This window comes from Oncorhynchus tshawytscha, linkage group LG06 (genome assembly GCF_018296145.1).
Source record: "Oncorhynchus tshawytscha isolate Ot180627B linkage group LG06, Otsh_v2.0, whole genome shotgun sequence".
NCBI classification, from domain to species: Eukaryota; Metazoa; Chordata; class Actinopteri; order Salmoniformes; family Salmonidae; genus Oncorhynchus; species Oncorhynchus tshawytscha.
In genome coordinates, this window is record NC_056434.1 from 43719344 (window position 1) to 43737827 (window position 18484).

The following is an 18484-nucleotide window of genomic DNA, read 5'->3' on the forward strand; positions in this document are numbered from 1 at the left end:
GATGGTGTAGGCTATATTAAATGGAAAAGCTACATTTTTAAAACATCTAAATCCAAAGGTCTGCGCTTGTAGGCTATGCGTGGACGCCAGGAGATGCTAAACGTGTTTATGTTAATTGACAGTCAATTACCCTGAGATGGGCAAATATTTGCTTAACAATCACCAGCTGACAAAATTGAATGACCCCCACAGCCCTACTCCCAGGAGCTAACAATGTTATTGTAGATTCTGTCCCACTAGTTCCAGGCACTCCCAGGGTTGTGAGCTTCCCCCTCCCAGGCTCTTCATATTGAATTATTCTCTAGATTCTAAAGGATCTTTCTAATTTGCCACTGTAAGCAGATTGATCAATAGCTTTTTTGCCATTAAAATGTGCTCAAGAAGCTTAATGAACTCTGTTTTGAATAATAGGACTTGGAGATAATCAGCCCAGGCAGCCCCTCTTGCATGCTTCTGTTGCAGCACCAACCAGTCCTGAGTAGCTGTAGTTTTTACCCCAAAGCAGATACATCATCTTATCCTGTTTTTCAACCCCTCCCTCCCTCCATTTTTCATCCTGCTGACTGTTGACTCTTGTCTTCTGTGCCTCTCCACAGCCGGGAGGTGTGGAGACTGACCCCCAGTGACCCGGCAATCACCGTTTCTCTAGAGAGGGGCAGCAATCTGCAGGCTGCACAATGAAATGGGCCTCCTTGCCCTTGAGTTTATTCTGGACTGTCAACATGCTTTTTCTTTGGGGAGGTGGAGGGGTGATTGTGTTTTATGCAGAGAATTTGGAAGTGAGTTCTTTAGCTAGAGACTGAGGGGCAGTCAGCTGCAGGCAGATTCCTTTTTAAAGAGGAAGGGCCAATGCTGAAGGGTCGCTTTGCATCTTGGGAAACGGGGAAGGGGGGTTAAGTGAAATGGACAGTTGGTTGATGGAGCACTTTTCATTAGCATTTTTTGCCCTCTCAGCCTCCCTTGTCTCTCCCCCGCCTCTGCTCTGTAGCCGAGGGCCTTTGGGTATCCCGGGGAGAGAGAGAAGCATGCTGGGTAATGGTGTGTGGTGCTGTGGCCTGGTTGGTCAGCGGCGGAGGGGAGGGCGCGGGTCTGTGCGGTGGCATTAGTGTCCTGCTGCTGCCTCTCCTTGGCTCTTTGAGGGCCTTTAGAGTTTGCTCTCCCGGTTACTGCCGCTTCATAAGCCCTAAACGGCGGCCACACAATACCAAGCAGGAGAAGGGTCAGGGTTGAACTTGAACCTCGGCTCCAACCGCTGGCAGAAAGGACTCCTCTGAGAACATGTCAACTAATCCCCTCCCGCAGCAACTCAAACAGGTCCCCTACGCACAGCCTACCTCGTACACACGTTCTGTATGGTTGTTTGTCATGATCAAGAGTGTTAGACGCGTTAGAATACTGCCTGATATTCTGGTCCCCTATGGCTCTCACAATATAAGTTACTAGTTCCAATATCCACACTTCAAACAAGTTTTGCTACGAGAGCTCCTGTTTCTTTGAAAATGTCAAACTGTGTCTTGGAAGCCCTAAATTCCCATCACCACCTATGGTTTTACTCCAGGGCATCCGTATCACTCTGGAATCGTAACGCTTTTTTTTAACCTCACCGACCTGTGACTAACACCAACCATTAAATGTTATATGCCGACTTTAAGACTGAGATTTGTGTGTGCCTTTTAAAAAGTGGATCTCCATATAACTCAAAGGTTGACCTCTTGGCTGTGTCTCTCTCTCTGTGTGGTAGGAGTTGGAAGAGGCGCTACAGAAGCAGGACACAGACTTTCTGGCTGACCTCCTCGTCTCACTGCTGCAAGGATGCTACCAGCGCACAGACATCACGTAAGTAGTGCCCCCCGGGTTTCCCACATCCTTTATTCAATCTTTATTTATACGGGAGTTCAATATTCATACTTTTTCTTTCTAGAGAGGGCCTCAGAACTAGGCCTAACTTCTTAGCTCGCCAGCACACAGCAGCACATCTTGTTACCTTCCTTCTAACAGACCAGTCTTGGTGACAACATCCAGGGGCCGTATGGGCCTGAAACACGGGAAGTGAGAGTCACAAACCCTGTTTAGTAGTGAGCACATCAGTGTGCACAGCTTGTGTTGAAATCAGCCTTTGCAACTGAGTGAGGCTTCTCACAAAGGAAACTGGGGTTAGGCGGATTTTTCCCTGGGGGGGGGGGCAGTTCCTTGATGACTAAATGTGAGCGAGAGGGAGTGGGAAGAGCAAAGGAAAGTGAAATAAATGTTCCAGCCCTGAAGGGGCCCCCACCCACCACCGCTACCTCCTGCTCTTGATCCATCAGCACCACTGGGGTAGGCACCTATCAGCCTGTGACTTGGGAGGGATGTGGGAGGTTAAGGCTGATAGTTTCCACACCCAGGCATGCAGTAACAGGACAACCTGCCTTATTGGACAGGACAGCCGCTGGCATCCTGGGGGTGGAGGCTCGGCTCTGGCCTTTCAAAGAGCTGCCCTTTTCATCCGCACGCGTTAAACGCTCCGGCGGAGCTGGGGAGGGGGTGGGGGTGTTGGCAGAGGAGGAGAAAGGGAGAGATGGGATAGTGGGGGGCCTGCAGCTGTGTGAAAGTGCAAACTGCTCTTTCAAGATAAGCCACTTTTTTTTCTCCAGTTTTTCTCCTCCTTTCTTTTCTGTTGTTGCATCTGCACTCACCCCTGCCCTGAGCCCTTGTTTCTGTTCGTCTGAGCAGGAACTGAAGGGTTCCAGATTAATCAGACAGATCTGACCCGGAACCAACATTTATTTACCAGCATCCAAAAGAACAATGAAACAAACCCACTCAAGTGCAAAGAAATTGCTGTCTTTTCCCCCTCCTTTTCTCTTCAGAACCACTACGTTATGGCAGCTTGAATTATTTCTTGACTGTCTCTTTCACAATAGACATCCTGTTGAAATTGAGAGGTTATATGCACTTGCTTTACAAAGCACACTGTAAGGACAAGCATTTGCAAGTGAATGAATAGCGGTGCGCCATATTGTCGGATCCCAAGGACACTTTAAAGGGCTATGTAGTAGCTTGTCAAAAATAACAGCAATCGCCCTATCTCCCAATCAGCTTTTCTTTTGTTGTGTTGATTGGTATCAATACGAAGCACATGTTCCTTTTGACCTTTTGACACAGTAGGCGTTTGAGAATGAATGACTTCTAGTTGAAGAGATGAATGAGTATGTGACATGAATGGGTTAAACAATTAACCTAGGCCTAAATTCTCACATTTTGTATGGGAACCCTTGACTAGTCCACACCAACCAAATACTGCAGTAGATCTCTCTGATTTTCTATTACCCACCCCTCCTCACTACTGTATTGTCATACTAGCATATGGGACTAATCACTGTCCCGCCCCTCTTAGTCCCCAGGCGTTCAGCAGTTATCTGGACGACATCATCAACTACCGCTGGGAGCTGGAGGAGGGGAAGCCCAACCCCCTGCGCCAGGGGCCCTTTGAGGAGCTGACCCCGCGCACACAGGTGGAGCTGCTGCACAGGCTGTGTGACTACCGCCTGGACGCCGCAGACGTCTTCGACCTGCTCAAGGTGCTACACACACACACCTTGTACCGCAAGCCTGCACCTGTTTTAAACTCCCTTTATTATGACTGTTTCAGAGTTAGCATGGGTAAACGGTCAACTGGGGAAACATGTTTTGGTACCTGTAGTTTTGGTGATTTGTTTTATTGGGATGCGGTTGATGGTGACTGACTTTAAACAATTTTTTAAATGATGTCTAACCTGACATAGTGAATTAAGTGGAACTGTAATATGCATCATTAATCCATGCAATGTTTGATCCCAGGGCCTGGATGCGGACAGCCTGCGCGTGGAGCCGCTGGGGCAAGATGGGAGCGGTGCCCTCTACTGGTACTTCTATGGTACCCGCATGTACAAAGAGGAGCCGGTCAAGAGGAAAGCGGAGCAGCTCGAGTAAGTGGGTTGCACCATCGGGCATCGGCTGTGGACGTTGGATGGTTTTGCTTGCCTGTAATTCAGAGGTCATAGAATGTGAACGCTATGCTGGTATATAACCAGTCATTTTTGTATCGATTCTCTGATACTCAGTGTATGGTTGTCTGCATTATATTATGTGTTACTGTGTATATATGCGCTATGAGGTATGTAATATGTAAACAGTAGCACTTCCTACTGCTAATTCTGTTTTCTAACGAAGGACAAATTGAGCACCAACATAGTAATTACTATGTACCTACTAGTCTGTTAGAGGTTAATCATATGGGTCACTTCAGTAATAGCTACCCTGGTAAAAGGCCTGTGAAATTTAAAGTGTGGTCGGTTATTTGTTTTTCACTCTGTTGTCCCTATAGTGAAGCCCCTGAGATAAAACCAACAGAGAAGAGGAAAAGGGGAAGACCACCAAAGAAGAAAGTGGAGGAAATCCAGCTAAGGTGAGACCAGCAGCAAACTCTGTCCTTAGTGGTCTCGTGTTCTCTCCACTCTCAAACGTCTCCAGAGACGTTCACCACCTTTATTCCCCAGACCTTGTTCATGCAATGCTTTGGAGTGGATGGTAAATACTGAATGGGCTGGCCTGTTGTTTTTTCAGTGAGGTGGAGAGCGAAGTGAAGGAGAATGGACTGGAAGGTCTACACTCAGGCACAGGTGAGAAAAAAGGCAGAGCTATCAGAAACATCTATCTAGATCGACTCCAACTTCTGATATTGATGCTGACGATTGAGACTTGTTTAAAAAATATATATATAAAAAAAAATTGAAGTTTATTGGTCTTGTACATAGATTTCTATATGTTATCACAGGTGCAGCGAAATGCTTATTTTTCTAGCTTCAACAGTGCAGTCATATCTAGTAATACAATGACCATACACATCCCCTCCCCCTCAGAATGAGCAATATCAGAATGAGCAATGTCAGAGTCCGGAGTATATTGGCCATGATGTTGTCTGTCCGTCCGTCCAGACCGGGAGCGCGGTGCCTGGTCCTTGATGTGTGACACGGAGGAGCAGTGGGCCAGTCTGGCCGAGAGCATCAGAGACAAAACGTCCCCCCAGGACCGCCACCTCTACCGCATCATCAGCCAGAACTTCCTCCCTGAGATCAGCAGCATGATCGAGCACAAGGTCAGTCAGCTCTCTTCTTAGTCTCCTCCCTCCCCCTCCCCTTCTCAACCCATCAATCTTCATTCAGACACTGACTCAGTCAGCTGATGTGCTCTGTAAGGGCATAGTGTCTCAAATGGCTGCCTCCAGGAGGAATTGGGAAATGGAGGCTGTATGGCGCGGCTGCAGGTGTGTGGAGGCAGACTGGTCTCTGCTTGCCCAGAACACTAGCTTCTGAGCCCCGGGCCCAAAGCTGGACTGTCCAGTCTCTCTCTCATCTGTGGCCCTGTGTGCAGTTTCTGCTGGAGTGACGGTCGAGGCTGGGAGTGCTCATTTGTCGCATGGTTTTTCTTCTGCGGAATGAGTCGCCTCGGAGATTGTTGACACTGTTTTAACTGTTCAAACTCTGCCCTTTTTAATACATTGCATACTCATTTATCTTTTGAGTATACATAGCTAGACAGTAGAGCAGGACCAATATATATTTTTTGTTTGTTTGTGCTGATACCAAGGAAGCCGATGGATGATATTTTAGGTCAATATTTTATGTCGATATCATTAACTTCCTGACGCTACCCATCCCATTAGCGGGATCATTTTCGTCAGCAACCGCTGAATAGCATAGCCCCACTGTCAAATAATATTACTAAAAAATATTCATATTCATGAAATCACAAGTGCAATATTGCAAAACACAGCTTAGCCTTTTGTTAGTCCACCTGTCGTCTCAGCGTTTAAGTTTATCGATAGCATAACAAAACATTATGTACACTAAGCATTAAGTAGCTAGGTCACGAAAATCAGAAAAGCAATCAAATTAATCGTTTTCCTTTGATCTTCGGATGTTTTCACTCACGAGACTCCCAGTTACACAATAAATGTTCCTTTTGTTCCATAAAGATTATTTTTATACCCAAAATACCTCTGTTGGTTTGTCGCATTATGTTCAGAAATCCACAGGAAAGAGCGGTCACGACAACGCAGACGTATATTCCAAATAATATCCATAATGTCCACAAACATGTCAAATGTTTTTTATAATCGATCCTCAGGTTGTTTTTAAAATATATTTTCAATAATATATCAACCGGGGGTGTAGGTTTTTCAATAACACCGGGAGAAGCAATGGCCGCTTTACTCTGTAGCGCAAAACTCACTCTGAGAGCCCCCACCTATCCACTTACGCAATGTGATCTTTCACGCAAATTTTTCAAAATAAAATCCTGAAACTATGTCTAAAGACTGTTGACACCTTAGGGAAGCCATAGAAAAGGGAATCTGGTTGATATCCCTTTAAATGGAGGATAGGCATGCATAGGAACAGCGAGGTTTCAAAATAAGAGGCACTTCCTGATTGGATTTTCCTCTTGCAATATCAGTTCTGTTATACTCACAGACAATATTTTTACAGTTTTGGAAACTTTAGTGTTTTCTATCCTAATCTGACAATTATATGCATACTCTAGTTTCCGGAGTTGAGAAATAGGCCGTTTCAAATGGGTACGTTTTTTTTAGCCAAAAACGAAAATACTGCCCCCTACACGCAAAAGGTTAAATAAAAACATTTGACAAAAAGTCATTAATGCATGCATTTTTAAGTAAAACAATACATTTGACTTTGTTTTTACCAAACTACATAACAACATTATGGTAATAATTGTATTTGAATGGTAAATCTCTTAATTAGCTGGGTAAGTTTAAGATGCATCGGCCTACTCGCAATATAGGTGAATGCATATTCAATAGGAGTGTTTGCATTGAGTTACTGATTGTTTTTGCTGATCAGTGGGGTCTATGGTGCTACACATGACAATCTGTTTGCCTTTCATGTGAGACTTATTATCCTACTGATCAACAACATTCGCAAAGGCTCTTCACTCCAGCATGTCATGCCTGTGTGGAATGTCATTATATAGGCACTGCTGTTAGTTTGAGAATATAACAAAGCATCTATTCCATGCCAATGGGTCCATCATAATGATTTGTGATCACAGATGCTAATGAAACTAGTATTTTTAGTCACTTTTCGTGATAGGACGCATCTCTGAACAACTCAATTGGCTCGTTCAGCTATCTGTCAAGAAATGGGCAGGTTGTAACTTGATCCTACTGCTACAATTGGATAGACAGAGGTTTTAACGCCGCTCTTTTTCACATCTCGCATATCTCTCCATTGCTCATATCATTTACTTGCTACTATGAGAACTAGCTCAATGGCAATTACATGTTCTACAAAGCCATAAATGTGCATAATATCTAACATGCAGAGCAAGGGTAGAGAAAAAATATGAAACAATTCACGTTTTGTGTGAATGACTCCAATCTGCCCATAGTTTGAAAAGTGAAAAAACACACGCACGCTGATCTACAGCTATCTTGGTCCATAACATGAAGAAAGACTCTTAGGGAGCTAAACCTATTGCCAACCTTTTAATTAGGCATTTTTGAACACTTTCCCTATTATGGCAATCATCTACTCCAACTATCAATTGTCAATTTACAGTTATGATTGTGGCTGGTCAGATCAGCAGATGACTTGTTGCCGAAAAATGATAACCAGTTAACTTTAGCTAGCTACGTTGGCCATTAGCTCTTATCTGATATCTTAGCACCATGTTTAGCTACCGAGCTAACACCACAGATGAAAGGGTTAGTTATTGTAATCTTTGCCAACAGGTCACATGGCGATCTGCTTAGCTAGCTAGTTTATTAAGTGCATGTCCAGGTGCGTCGACACAAGCCTTATTATGCATTAAAACAAACTGAATTCAGATTTACGTAATTCTGTAGTGATCAACGGGACCTCTCGCGTAAGCCATCCCTGTGATCGGGTCCGATAGACACCCAACACAGCCTGCCTGTCCTTGTGGACTGTGACGGTCAAAAGTTTTGGCCATTCTGTCGGCATGGGGTCATTCTCTAATGGTCATCCGATGGTGATCTGTCCTTCACGGCCAGCATGCCTGCCTGGCTGTTATCTATCTGGACATATTCACAGTTCTCAAGCTTCTGAACATTCCCACTGGATGCAGGCTCTGGCAGTACAGAGCAGGCATCTGGGATGTGTGTGTGCTTTCGCAGCATTATTGTATGAATGCGCACACAGCCATGGAGACCTCCAGCTCCCGTCCACAGCCCTGGCTGTCACAGCCATTTCGCAGGGCGCTGACGGGAGGCAGGCACTCACCTTGAGGCGGGATGGAGCCACTTGATTGACGACCTGCTGTGCTGCAGGATTGTCGACTTAAGTGGCGACACCAGAGGCAGTCCATCTCCTGTGTGCGATTAAGTGCTGTGGGTAATGCACAGAGCAGAGGCAGGGCAGAGGAGCCCCGGGACACGCCGGTGCAGAGAGACAAGACTGGGGGATGGGAGCTGTAGCACATTCAGCACTTTGACAGCCCCTTTGGTGGTGGCCACCACTGGCCCAGTGAAGGAAGAGCAAGGCAGCTATCTAACACGTCCCCATGCTGCTGGCAGGCAAAACTCTACAGAGGGGGAAAGGGCCTCTTGTTGGGGTTCAAAGGGCCCGTCGTGACGGGAAGCAGTCATTAAGCAGGCACTTTTCTTTCTCCAGCGTTACTTAGTTAGTGCATTCATCTTAAGGTAACTAGGTGACAGAACCACATCACAGTCGTAGTAACTACATTTTTCCTCAAAGAATATAAAACATAACAAATAACACCACAGAAACAAAAGGCACAGGAGGTGGTGCAGCCCAGGAGGCAGGCACCCATCTTGTTTCCCATAACATCCAAAGTACCAGACTCCGTTACCCCCATGCTCTTGGAAACAACCATACCTTTTGGACTGCGTTCTCTGACATAGATACTGCCTGGCCCAAAGGGTTCTGCTCTGACTGCAGCTTCCTGCTGTTTTTTTTCTTCCATGTTGTGGTTTGTATTCTGCAACCAATTCTGCTGCTCATATTAAGTATGTAACTTTCTTACTAATTGCTACATTATGGACTGTGGCAATGCTGTGGTCAGTTTGCACACACACGTTACCGCCTGCTCCCCCAGCTTTTAGTGGAAATCGTTACGTGTGATTGCCACAGGGAGCATGGAGGGGTTTGATTTGTTTGGTTAGTCAGTGACCCACTAGGAGAGGGGTAGAAGGGTGGGTGGGATTTAAAGGGGGGGGGTAGTCGGGGGCGGAGGAGCAGAGCTTGGATCACCCCTTCTCTCCTCACAGCTCTGCTGGAAGACAACAGAGGATTCCCCGGGGCCTGCTTGGCTATTAGCTCCCGTGGATGCTTGATCAAAGCGACTAAGTGTGATTTTTGTGAATAATGAAACCACTTATTTGTGTTTTTAATCTTGATTATTTTGCCTCTGCAGGTGAATGAGCAGAAGCAGAGGCTGCTGGACCCCACCCCAGTACGCAGCTCTTACCGGCTCTCTGAGAAACGCATGAGCCAAGAGGAGGAGGTGAGACCAGCTGCGCATGTGTAATTTATCGTTCTTAGTGTATGTCCCGTCTCCTGTGAGACCCAGTGGACTGATGGTTTCCTGTTTGTGTCCAGGACACGCTGCAGGCCATAGCCAATAGGGAGCAGCAGAAACAGAAGGATGAGGACATGGACAGGCAGGCCCTGCTGGTGGAGCAGAGACGAGAAGAGGAGATGCTGCTGCAGGAGGAGCGCCAGAGAGAGGAGCTGGAGAGACTCCAAGCTGTGGAAGGTGAGTAGTGGAGCTGGGTTATGGGGCAGGGTGGGGCTCCGGGTGGATTCTGAAAGACGGCCAACCCCGCACACACCTCTGCATTTGTATTGCCTGTACCGTTGAATGATCTATTGCCCTGGTTGTGAATTATATATTGCAATATATTACACGTATTGGGCTGAGAGTGAGTGGGAATATATAGCCCTTTGAATCACAGGAGTCCTTCTGATGTCACCTGTCAAGGGTTAATTAACTGGTGAAGGACCCTCATTAATGTATTATAGATGAACAGTGGGACCGGGCTGGGCTGCCTGGTCTCTGGTGGATCAGAGCAGTTGGAATCCACCCTCCAAAATGTTCTAATCTGCACAGCAGGCGGGCGGCAGCCCGCATCCTTTCATGTTGAGAGATAGTGTTCCTTTCTGTTCTCGCCTTTTTTTTTAATCAGCTAAGCCTGCTAAAGGATGGTCAATGAATCACTCTTCTTCTCTGAACTCCTTCAGTCTCTCATGTTGTTCGGCCTGGTTTTTATTGACTCTGTGCACCAGCAGGCGGCCGGATGGCCAACAGGTGGCCTTGCAACTGTAGTAAAGTACAATCCCTTATTCTGCTGCTGTTGTGTGTAATTAATTGTGGTTCCTGTGTTCTGCTGTTTCCCTCAGAGCGAGCGCGGCGGCGGAAACTGCGTGAGGAGAAGGCCTGGTTGATATCCCAGGGGAAGGAACTGCCCCCCGAACTGCTGCACCTGGAGCCCCACTCACCCATTCGACGCTCCCGCAGGACAAAAGAGTTGTAAAGAGCCACACACTACTACTCGACACTAGAGTACTGATAATTTATGGACAGTGAATTTTTGTTAAATGTACTTGTTTTTCCAGTCAACAAACAAAACGCATTCCACATTCACAGATGTGGCAGACATAAGTTACATAATAAAATACATGTTAGCTATTTCAGCTTTAGCTGAGACAATGAACAAATCATTTGTTTTACAGCACCTTACACAATATGTGTAAATACACACACACACACATTTCCTTAATCGCCCCATTCACTCTGTCCAATTTGAAATTTAGTTCAGTATTGGAGACCAGAGTCTATCAAACTTGGGCTGTCTCTTGCGGATGTCATAAGTGAGCTTTTCAAGAGGAAGAAAGTTAATCTGGTCAATTCACGTTTTAAATGTGAGAAGAATTAGAAGCCCACCGTAGGATTTAACAATTTTTTTTAGCAAACTATTTGATAGTCATAAACAAATTTTCCCTGTCTGGATCAAGAACACAGTCCTGCTGGGCATTAAGAAGATGGAGACAGGGTCATATCAAACTGTACATCTGTTTTATGTGCAGCAGTATGTATAGATTGCCAAAATCTGGTAATCTCTCTTCAGCTCAAATACATCCATGGTACATATTTTACAATCAGGAGAAATGTCTGTATTCATTCTAAGGAGTCTCGCTGGGGTGTAATAAAATGATGTGTCTAATTTGAAGATCTCAACAACAACAAAAATGGATCTTGGCACATTGAATTCACTGCATAGCTCTTAAAAGGATTTCAGAGTAGTTGGGTTCTGATGAAACAGGCCGGATAAGGTCCTGATCCATAGAGGATGCCAAAGATGAAAGTTGGATTCGCTCAGGGCTTTTGGCAAGTCTGGGTTGTACACTACAGGTGAGTGGGAGCATATCTGGGAGGAAATGCCAAGGCATTTCTTAGTCATTCCATGCTATTAGGGTGGTATAAATCACAAGGGTTTTGGGTATGTTGCCCACTTCACTAAAGTTATTAATGAATATAATTGAGCTTAGGGGCAATGAACCACAGGATTGGGCCTCTATCTGAATCCACGTTGAGACTTGTCCGTCTGTGATCCATGTTAGGATGTTGAGGATTAGGGCAGACCAGTAGTACAATTGAAGGTAAAGACCACCCTTAGATTCAGGTTTTGATAGAGTGGAGAACTTGATCATTGTTTTTGTTGTTTTATTGCCCCATATACATTTGGTGATGCGTTGGTTGGTTTTTAAAAAAGAGAAGAAACTGGGCATCTGAATTTGAGCATCTGAAATAAATAGTTAACTCTAGGGAGGATGTTCATACGGTTAACATTGAGTCTTCCGACTAAGCTAATTGGGAGGGAGATCCAGGTTTGGAGATCTGGCGTTACAAAACAAAGATTCCAAGGTATGGAAACACCTTTGTTTTACATTGGAATGGACAGTGTCTTCATAGAGCTGGTCAGTGTAAGAATGAGGGAGCAAACAATGGACTTGTTCAAATGTATCTTATATCCTGAACTTGCTGTACTGAGCAATTGTCTGAAATGGGAGGGAGGGATTTCTCAGGGTTGAATAAGTAGAGCAAGACTACATCCGCGTAGAGCGAAATATTGTGCTGAAGGCCGCCTGCAGAAACCCCCATAATACTTGGATTGCTCCTTATCAACTCCGCCCCCAACAAGTAGAGCAGGGGGGACATCGAGCATCCCTTGTCTTGTGCCACATCCCAAAGGGAATCTGTCAGAGTTCTGACCGTTAGTAGACACCATGGCATTTGGATGAGAATATAGGGACCTAATCCATTTAATGAAGTTTGGGCCCATATTGAACTTTTCTAAGACTGAGAACAGAAAGTTCCACTCCATCCTGTCGACCGCCTTCTCAGCATCCAGTGATGCCAGCAGGACAGGGGTCTTCTGTGTGTTTACTTGGTCAATAATATCAAAAAGACGGTGAATGTTATCTATCAGAAGATGATAGTCATCTTTTATTATTTTGGGAAGAAGAGTGTTTAGTCTTTTGGCCAACAATTTGGTTATTATTTTGCAGTCAATCCAACAAGCTTCTGGTCCGGAAGGACGATCAGGATAGAGGCTCCTTGTCTTTTATAGCAGAACTGTAATGAGGGTTGTGTACATAGTCTGGGAGAGTGCCGTTTTTGCAAAAATCATCCAGCATTGGCGTGAAAATAGGGCTAAGCTGGGGCCAAAAAGCTTTGTAGAAGTCTCTGGGAAATCCATCTGGGCCTAGGGACTTGTTAGGTGGCATGGAGATAATTGCCTGTAGGATGACCTCGGGAATGAAGGGGGAGTTTATCTTCTTGGTCGGTCTCTGATCGTTTTGGTATTGAGATTCCCTCTAGGAAGGAATAGAGTTCTGCATGTTTTCTCTCAGAAGTATATCATTTGCGGTAAAAGTTACATTTGTCTTATTTGGCTCATTTGGGACTTCGTCATCTGCTGTTCGGATGGCTGTGATTGTACGCTCTGACTTCTCTTTTTTTCAGTTGGTATGCAATCAATCTGCTATACTTATTGCTATACTCATGGTGTTTGTTTAGTAAAGATCACTTTTTATTTGATCAAGTTTAGTTTGGCTCTGGCTGCTTTAAGCACCTCCTGGAGTCAACTATCTGGAGATTGTTTATGTACTTTTTCGCAGCGTTAAAGCTCCCTCTCAACGTCTAACCTGTGTTTCCGTTGATTTCTTTCTTAGAGGAAGCATATGGAGTTAGATGACCTCTTAGTGCGGCTTTGGCAGAGTCCCACATTTTGGCCAGAGGAACAGGATAGTCTTTGTTGTCTTGTGTGTAGTTGTCTAGCCATGTAGTGACCAAATGTATGGAATGCTTTGTTTGATAACATGGAGGTGTTGAATTTCCAGCTCTTTTGACCTCGATGTTTTTACAGAGGTCAAAGCGGAGGCGGACAACTGCGTGATCTGAAAGCGCTATGGGTCCGATTGGACAAGTGGCAGAATTTATGAAAATCTTTGGCATAAAAATGTGATCTATACGAGAGTAGTTGTTATGGACATTGGATTAGTATGTATAATCCATAAAATAGCTATTAGTCTCTCTCCAGATATCTGTCAGTCCCATCTCTTTAGTAAGAGTTTTTTGTCGATCTAGTGTTTGTTGTCGGGACTTGATGTTTTTGTCCAGAGTTGAGTTGAGGGTACAATTAAAATCAGCCAGCCAGCACTCCAAAGTGCGAAACAACCCTGTTCAATGAGAATTATCATTTTTAACAAGCAGGAAGTATCTGTGTTAGGGGCATATCTATTTAAGATGGCAATTGGTTACCCGTACAGTGACCCAGTTATTAGAATAAATGAGTGAATTTGTTTTGAACATTTTCTCAATCTTTTATTGCAGCTATGAAATTGATGATGATTATACGGCGTTGTACAAAGGTAATGTATATGCCCTGTCATCTATGCAATCATCACTGTATAATGACTGCATGTGTAAAGCATATTGACCTGCACATTTTTCTGGACAGCGAGCCAGGAGATTTCCTCTGTTCTGACTCCAACTGCTTTGGTCCTCCTCCTCTCTTGTTGCTCTCCCCACAGTGTTGGAGGCCCTGAGAGCCCACAAAGATGCCTGGCCCTTCTTGGAGCCTGTGGATGAATCCTATGCCCCCAACTATAATGCGGTCATTCAGGTGAGCTCACAGTTAAAAGGAAGGTTCCAAACTGTCAAATGACAGTTAGATGCCTCAGTTATACGAGTTTTTGTAGTTGTGGAATTGACAACCTCTAATTACAAGTAGTCATTTATGTTTGCCCTGATTTTTCCTCAGACTCCGATGGACCTATCCACCATCGAGACTAAGCTGAATGAAGGGGAGTATATTGCCAAGGAAGAGTTTGTGTCTGACATGAAGCTCATATTTGAAAACTGCATCGAGTACAATGGGGAAGACAGCGGTAAATACACACACCTCTTAATTTTGATCTATAATCTCGTTATTTTTTGTCAAATTTCTAATGTCCCAAAAATGCCTCTAGCTTGTGCAAATGGTTTTTGGGTTGACTTTGGACTTGATTTATGAATATGAGAGATCAATTTGACTAAGTGCACGTGGTGGATAGGAGGGGAGAATGGCTGCGTTGGGGGAGAGCTCTAATGTGGCTCTGTGTGACAGTGATGAATGGGGAGTGATTGAGCTGTGCATCAGGCCCTGCAGCATCCTGCCTGCTTGCCAGAGAGACATTCTAGCCCCTAGTTAAGCGCCCTGTCTGGAGCCATCCATCCGTCTGAATGCACTCCCAAGGGAGAGGCATGGGGGCTAGGGGTCAACCACACCAAGGCCCTCTGAACAGGTCAACCTGCCGGCCAACGCTGGGGTCAACATCGCCTGGCCCCACAACAGACGAGTGTGTGTCTGTGTGCGTGGCATGCAGATAATACTCATGGTGCTTGTGTTTTTCTGCAGAGTACAGCATCATGGCAGAATCCCTGGAGCGTTGTTTCAGCCGGGCGCTACTGAAGCACTTCCCGTCGGAGGACGGCGACACGGACGAGGAGTTCCACGTGAGCGGCGAGGACCGTGAGAGAGACCGCAAGGAGAAAAGGCGAAGCAAAGGCAACAAACAGGCAGGGCCAGAAAGCTTGATCCGAGCCACCGAGCAGGCCTCACGCAAACGGACACATCCAGGGGGCAAGGGCAGCACCCCAATGGAGGAGGAGGGGAATAAGCCAGCACAGCCACCTCCTCCCCCCCACTGGGCCAATGGACCCCCACACCCCCATGGCATACCTCATGGACAACCCCATCCTGGGAACCTTTACTACCCAGCACAGCAGGTAGCTGGCCATGCATGTCAAAAACAATATTTCACTTAGAAGAAAGTATATTTTACTGCTTTAGTAGGAGTTGGTAGTGAATGAAGAGAAAGCATCAAGGGTTTTTCCCCCTTTTTACAGAGGAGCTAAAAGGTAGTTCTCGATGAAGACAAATGAATGCATTACATTTTAGACATGAGATGTTGAACTGTCATCCATTCTGCAGCAGCTCCAGCACCCCCCTAATGCCCACGGCCCACACATGTACGGCCAGAGGATGGACCCCGGCTACGCCTACCCTGGACAGGGACACATGCCCCGGCCTGGGGATCCCAATGCTCATCACATGCCTCAACATTACAGCATGCAGGTGAGATCAGCTCAGAAAACAATCGAAGGAGGTTTCACATATTTAATTCGGAGCTATCCAGTATCTGCTGTACTCGCACAATGTTTTGTGTGTTTCTTATCTGTCAGTTGACTTTATATTTGCTGCTATGCACATACTAATAGATGTTGTATTCCAGCCACACATGCGTGATGGACACCACGTTGGCCATGGATACCAAATGGGGCTTGATGGCCGGCCTCTTCAGCCACAGCACCACCGGCAGCAGCACCCCTACATGGGTCCCACCCATGGTCCCTCACTGGGCCCCCGTCCCGTGGCCCTCCAGTCTGGGGGCCTCTGCACCCCCATGCCCGACAGCAGCATGTACTTGTCCCGCCAGCGCACCAACGGCCATCCCCTACACCCCGGAGGGAACTGCTACCCCGGGCCTGACATCCCACCACGACACAACTACCCAGCCTTCCATCCAGGCATGGGCATGCCTCCTAACATGTGGTCAGGGATGAACCACCAAGGCCAGGAGAGGCCCAGTGGACCTGGGAAAAAAGTGCAAAATATGGCTAACCACCAGCAGCTCTCTTATAACCCCGGGGGACCTCGTCCCATGGGCCCCAAACCCTGGCCAGAGCAGCCTGGGGGCCCCGGAGGGTACCCCTCTCATCCCAATGGACCCATGGCCCTGCGGACCCCCATGCCTCATCAGGACTCCAGGCAGTGTCTGGCCTCCATGCTGGAGAGCCCAGAGATGATTGCCCTGCAGCAGCTGTCTGCCTCTTCCACCGGACTCTCTGCTGGCTCCTCTCACCAGGACATGGGCAACTTCCAGCAGCAGCCCCTACAGGGTGTTGGCAGCGCCCCAACTCACCCCTCGCAGTACCACCCTCCCCCTGAAATTCAGCTGCTGCGTCCTGCCAGAGACAATGGCCCGGACAGCCAGGCTGCCCATCACGCAGATTTGAAGCCGAAAGGTAGGAATGACCTTCTCTGCTTTAGAGCTCTACCTCGCTAACTTTATAAAAATTGACATTTTAAAACATTTTAATTCAGGACTTTTCTGTCATTTAGTCTATATTTCATAAGCAAACCCCTCAACTCCCCTCAACAATGCGATAATTATTTTTCACAGTAAGTGACAAATTAAATATTGACCAGTTTAATGGAGTGTCTCGTGACTTGCTTTGAGAGATGACATGTCATCACACTGCAGCAGTGTTCATTTTATCAGTCTTTTTTATTTTTTATTTAGTCTAGTCATTTAGACTAAAATAGTATTAAAGATGCACTATGCAGAAATCGCTCCTCCATTTGCTAGTTGCAAATATTTTAATAGCTCGCCTAATTTCAGTTTGATAAAACAAGCAAGGATAGTGTAAAGAATCAATCAAATGTATTCATGAAGCCCTTTTTACATCAGCCGATGTCACAAAATGCTATTAGTGCTAGGTTCCAGCCTAAAACCCCGAACCGCAAGCAATTACAGATGTAGAAGCACGGTGGCTAGGAAAAACTCCCTAGAAAGGCAAGAACCTAGCAACAAACCTAGATAGGAACCAGGCTCTGAGGGGTGGCCAGTCCTCTTCTGGTTGTGCCGGGTTGAGATTATAATCTTACATGGCCAAGATGTTCAAACGTTCGTAGATGACCAGCAGGGTATAATCATCATCAGTGGTTTTAGAGGGTGCAACAGGTCAGCACCTCGGGAGTAAATGTCAGTTGGCTTTTCATAGCCGAGCATTCAAAGTTAGAGACAGCAGGTCAGGGTTCCATATCCGCAGGCAGAACAGTTGAAACTGTAGCAGCAGCACGACCAGGTGGACTGGGGACAGCAAGGAGTCATCAGGCCAGGTAGTCCTGAGGCATGGTCCCAGGGCTTAGGTCCTCCGGGAGGGGAGGGAAAGAATAAATGTACCATCTCAACCGCTGTGAAATGTCTTTTCCATAACCAACAATATTGTATTTTCAGCTGTTTGAAGTAGAGGTCGACCGATTTCAAGTTTTCATAACAATCGGTATTTTTGGGCGCCGATTTCGGAATTTTTTTATTTAAAAAAAATTATACCTTTTTTATTTAACTAGGCAAGTCAGTTAAGAACACATTCTTATTTTCAATGACTACCTAGGAACTGTGGGTTAACTGCCTTGTTCAGGGGCAGAATGACAGATTTTCACCTTGTCAGCTCAGGGGTTTCAATCTTGCAACCGCACAGTTAACTAGTCCAACGCTCTAACCATTGCACTCCGAGTAGTCTGCCTGTTACGCGAATGTAGTAGAAGCTAAGGTAAATTGCTAGCTAGCATTAAACTTACCTTATAAAAAACAATAAATCATAATCACTAGTTATAACAACTGATCCAGTTTAGCAGGCAATATTAACCAGGTGAAATTGTGTCATTTCTCTTGCGTTCATTGCACGCAGAGTCAGGGTATATGCAACAGTTTGGGCTGCCTGGCTCATTGCGAACTAATTTGCCAGAATGTTATGTAATTATGACATACAATGAAGGTTGTGCAATGTAACAAGACTATTTAGACTTGGGGATGCCACCCGTTAGATAAAATACAGAATGGTTCCGTATTTCACTGAAATAATAAACGTTTTGTTTTCGAAATGATATTTTCTGGATTCGATCATATTAATGACCAAAGGCTCGTATTTCTGTGAGTTATAATTAATTAAGTCTGATTTGATAGAGCAGTCTGACTGAGCAGCAGCAGGCCCGTAATCATTCATTCAAACAGCACTTGTGTGCGTTTTGCCAGCAGCTCTTCGCAAGCACAGCGCTGTTTATGACTTCAAG

General features: G+C 45.7%; 1 protein-coding gene across 2 annotated transcripts in view; it reads left to right on the plus strand.

Moving 5' to 3' along the window:
* LOC112252578 (cat eye syndrome critical region protein 2 homolog) overlaps window positions 1-18484 on the plus strand; it is a 60385-nt gene that overhangs the window by 31977 nt on the left and 9924 nt on the right. The window contains exons 2-16 of one of the 2 annotated variants that reach the window (XM_024423915.2): window positions 1742-1836; window positions 3377-3560; window positions 3820-3947; window positions 4346-4426; window positions 4585-4640; window positions 4956-5116; window positions 9436-9525; window positions 9621-9777; window positions 10422-10551; window positions 13918-13955; window positions 14118-14209; window positions 14348-14474; window positions 14984-15354; window positions 15563-15703; window positions 15861-16653. In XM_024423915.2, the coding sequence (XP_024279683.2) occupies window positions 1742-1836; window positions 3377-3560; window positions 3820-3947; window positions 4346-4426; window positions 4585-4640; window positions 4956-5116; window positions 9436-9525; window positions 9621-9777; window positions 10422-10551; window positions 13918-13955; window positions 14118-14209; window positions 14348-14474; window positions 14984-15354; window positions 15563-15703; window positions 15861-16653 (2644 nt within the window). Of the gene's footprint in view, window positions 1-1741; window positions 1837-3376; window positions 3561-3819; window positions 3948-4345; window positions 4427-4584; window positions 4641-4955; window positions 5117-9435; window positions 9526-9620; window positions 9778-10421; window positions 10552-13917; window positions 13956-14117; window positions 14210-14347; window positions 14475-14983; window positions 15355-15559; window positions 15704-15860; window positions 16654-18484 lie in introns of both variants that reach the window. The other variant, XM_024423914.2, reaches the window with a different exon arrangement.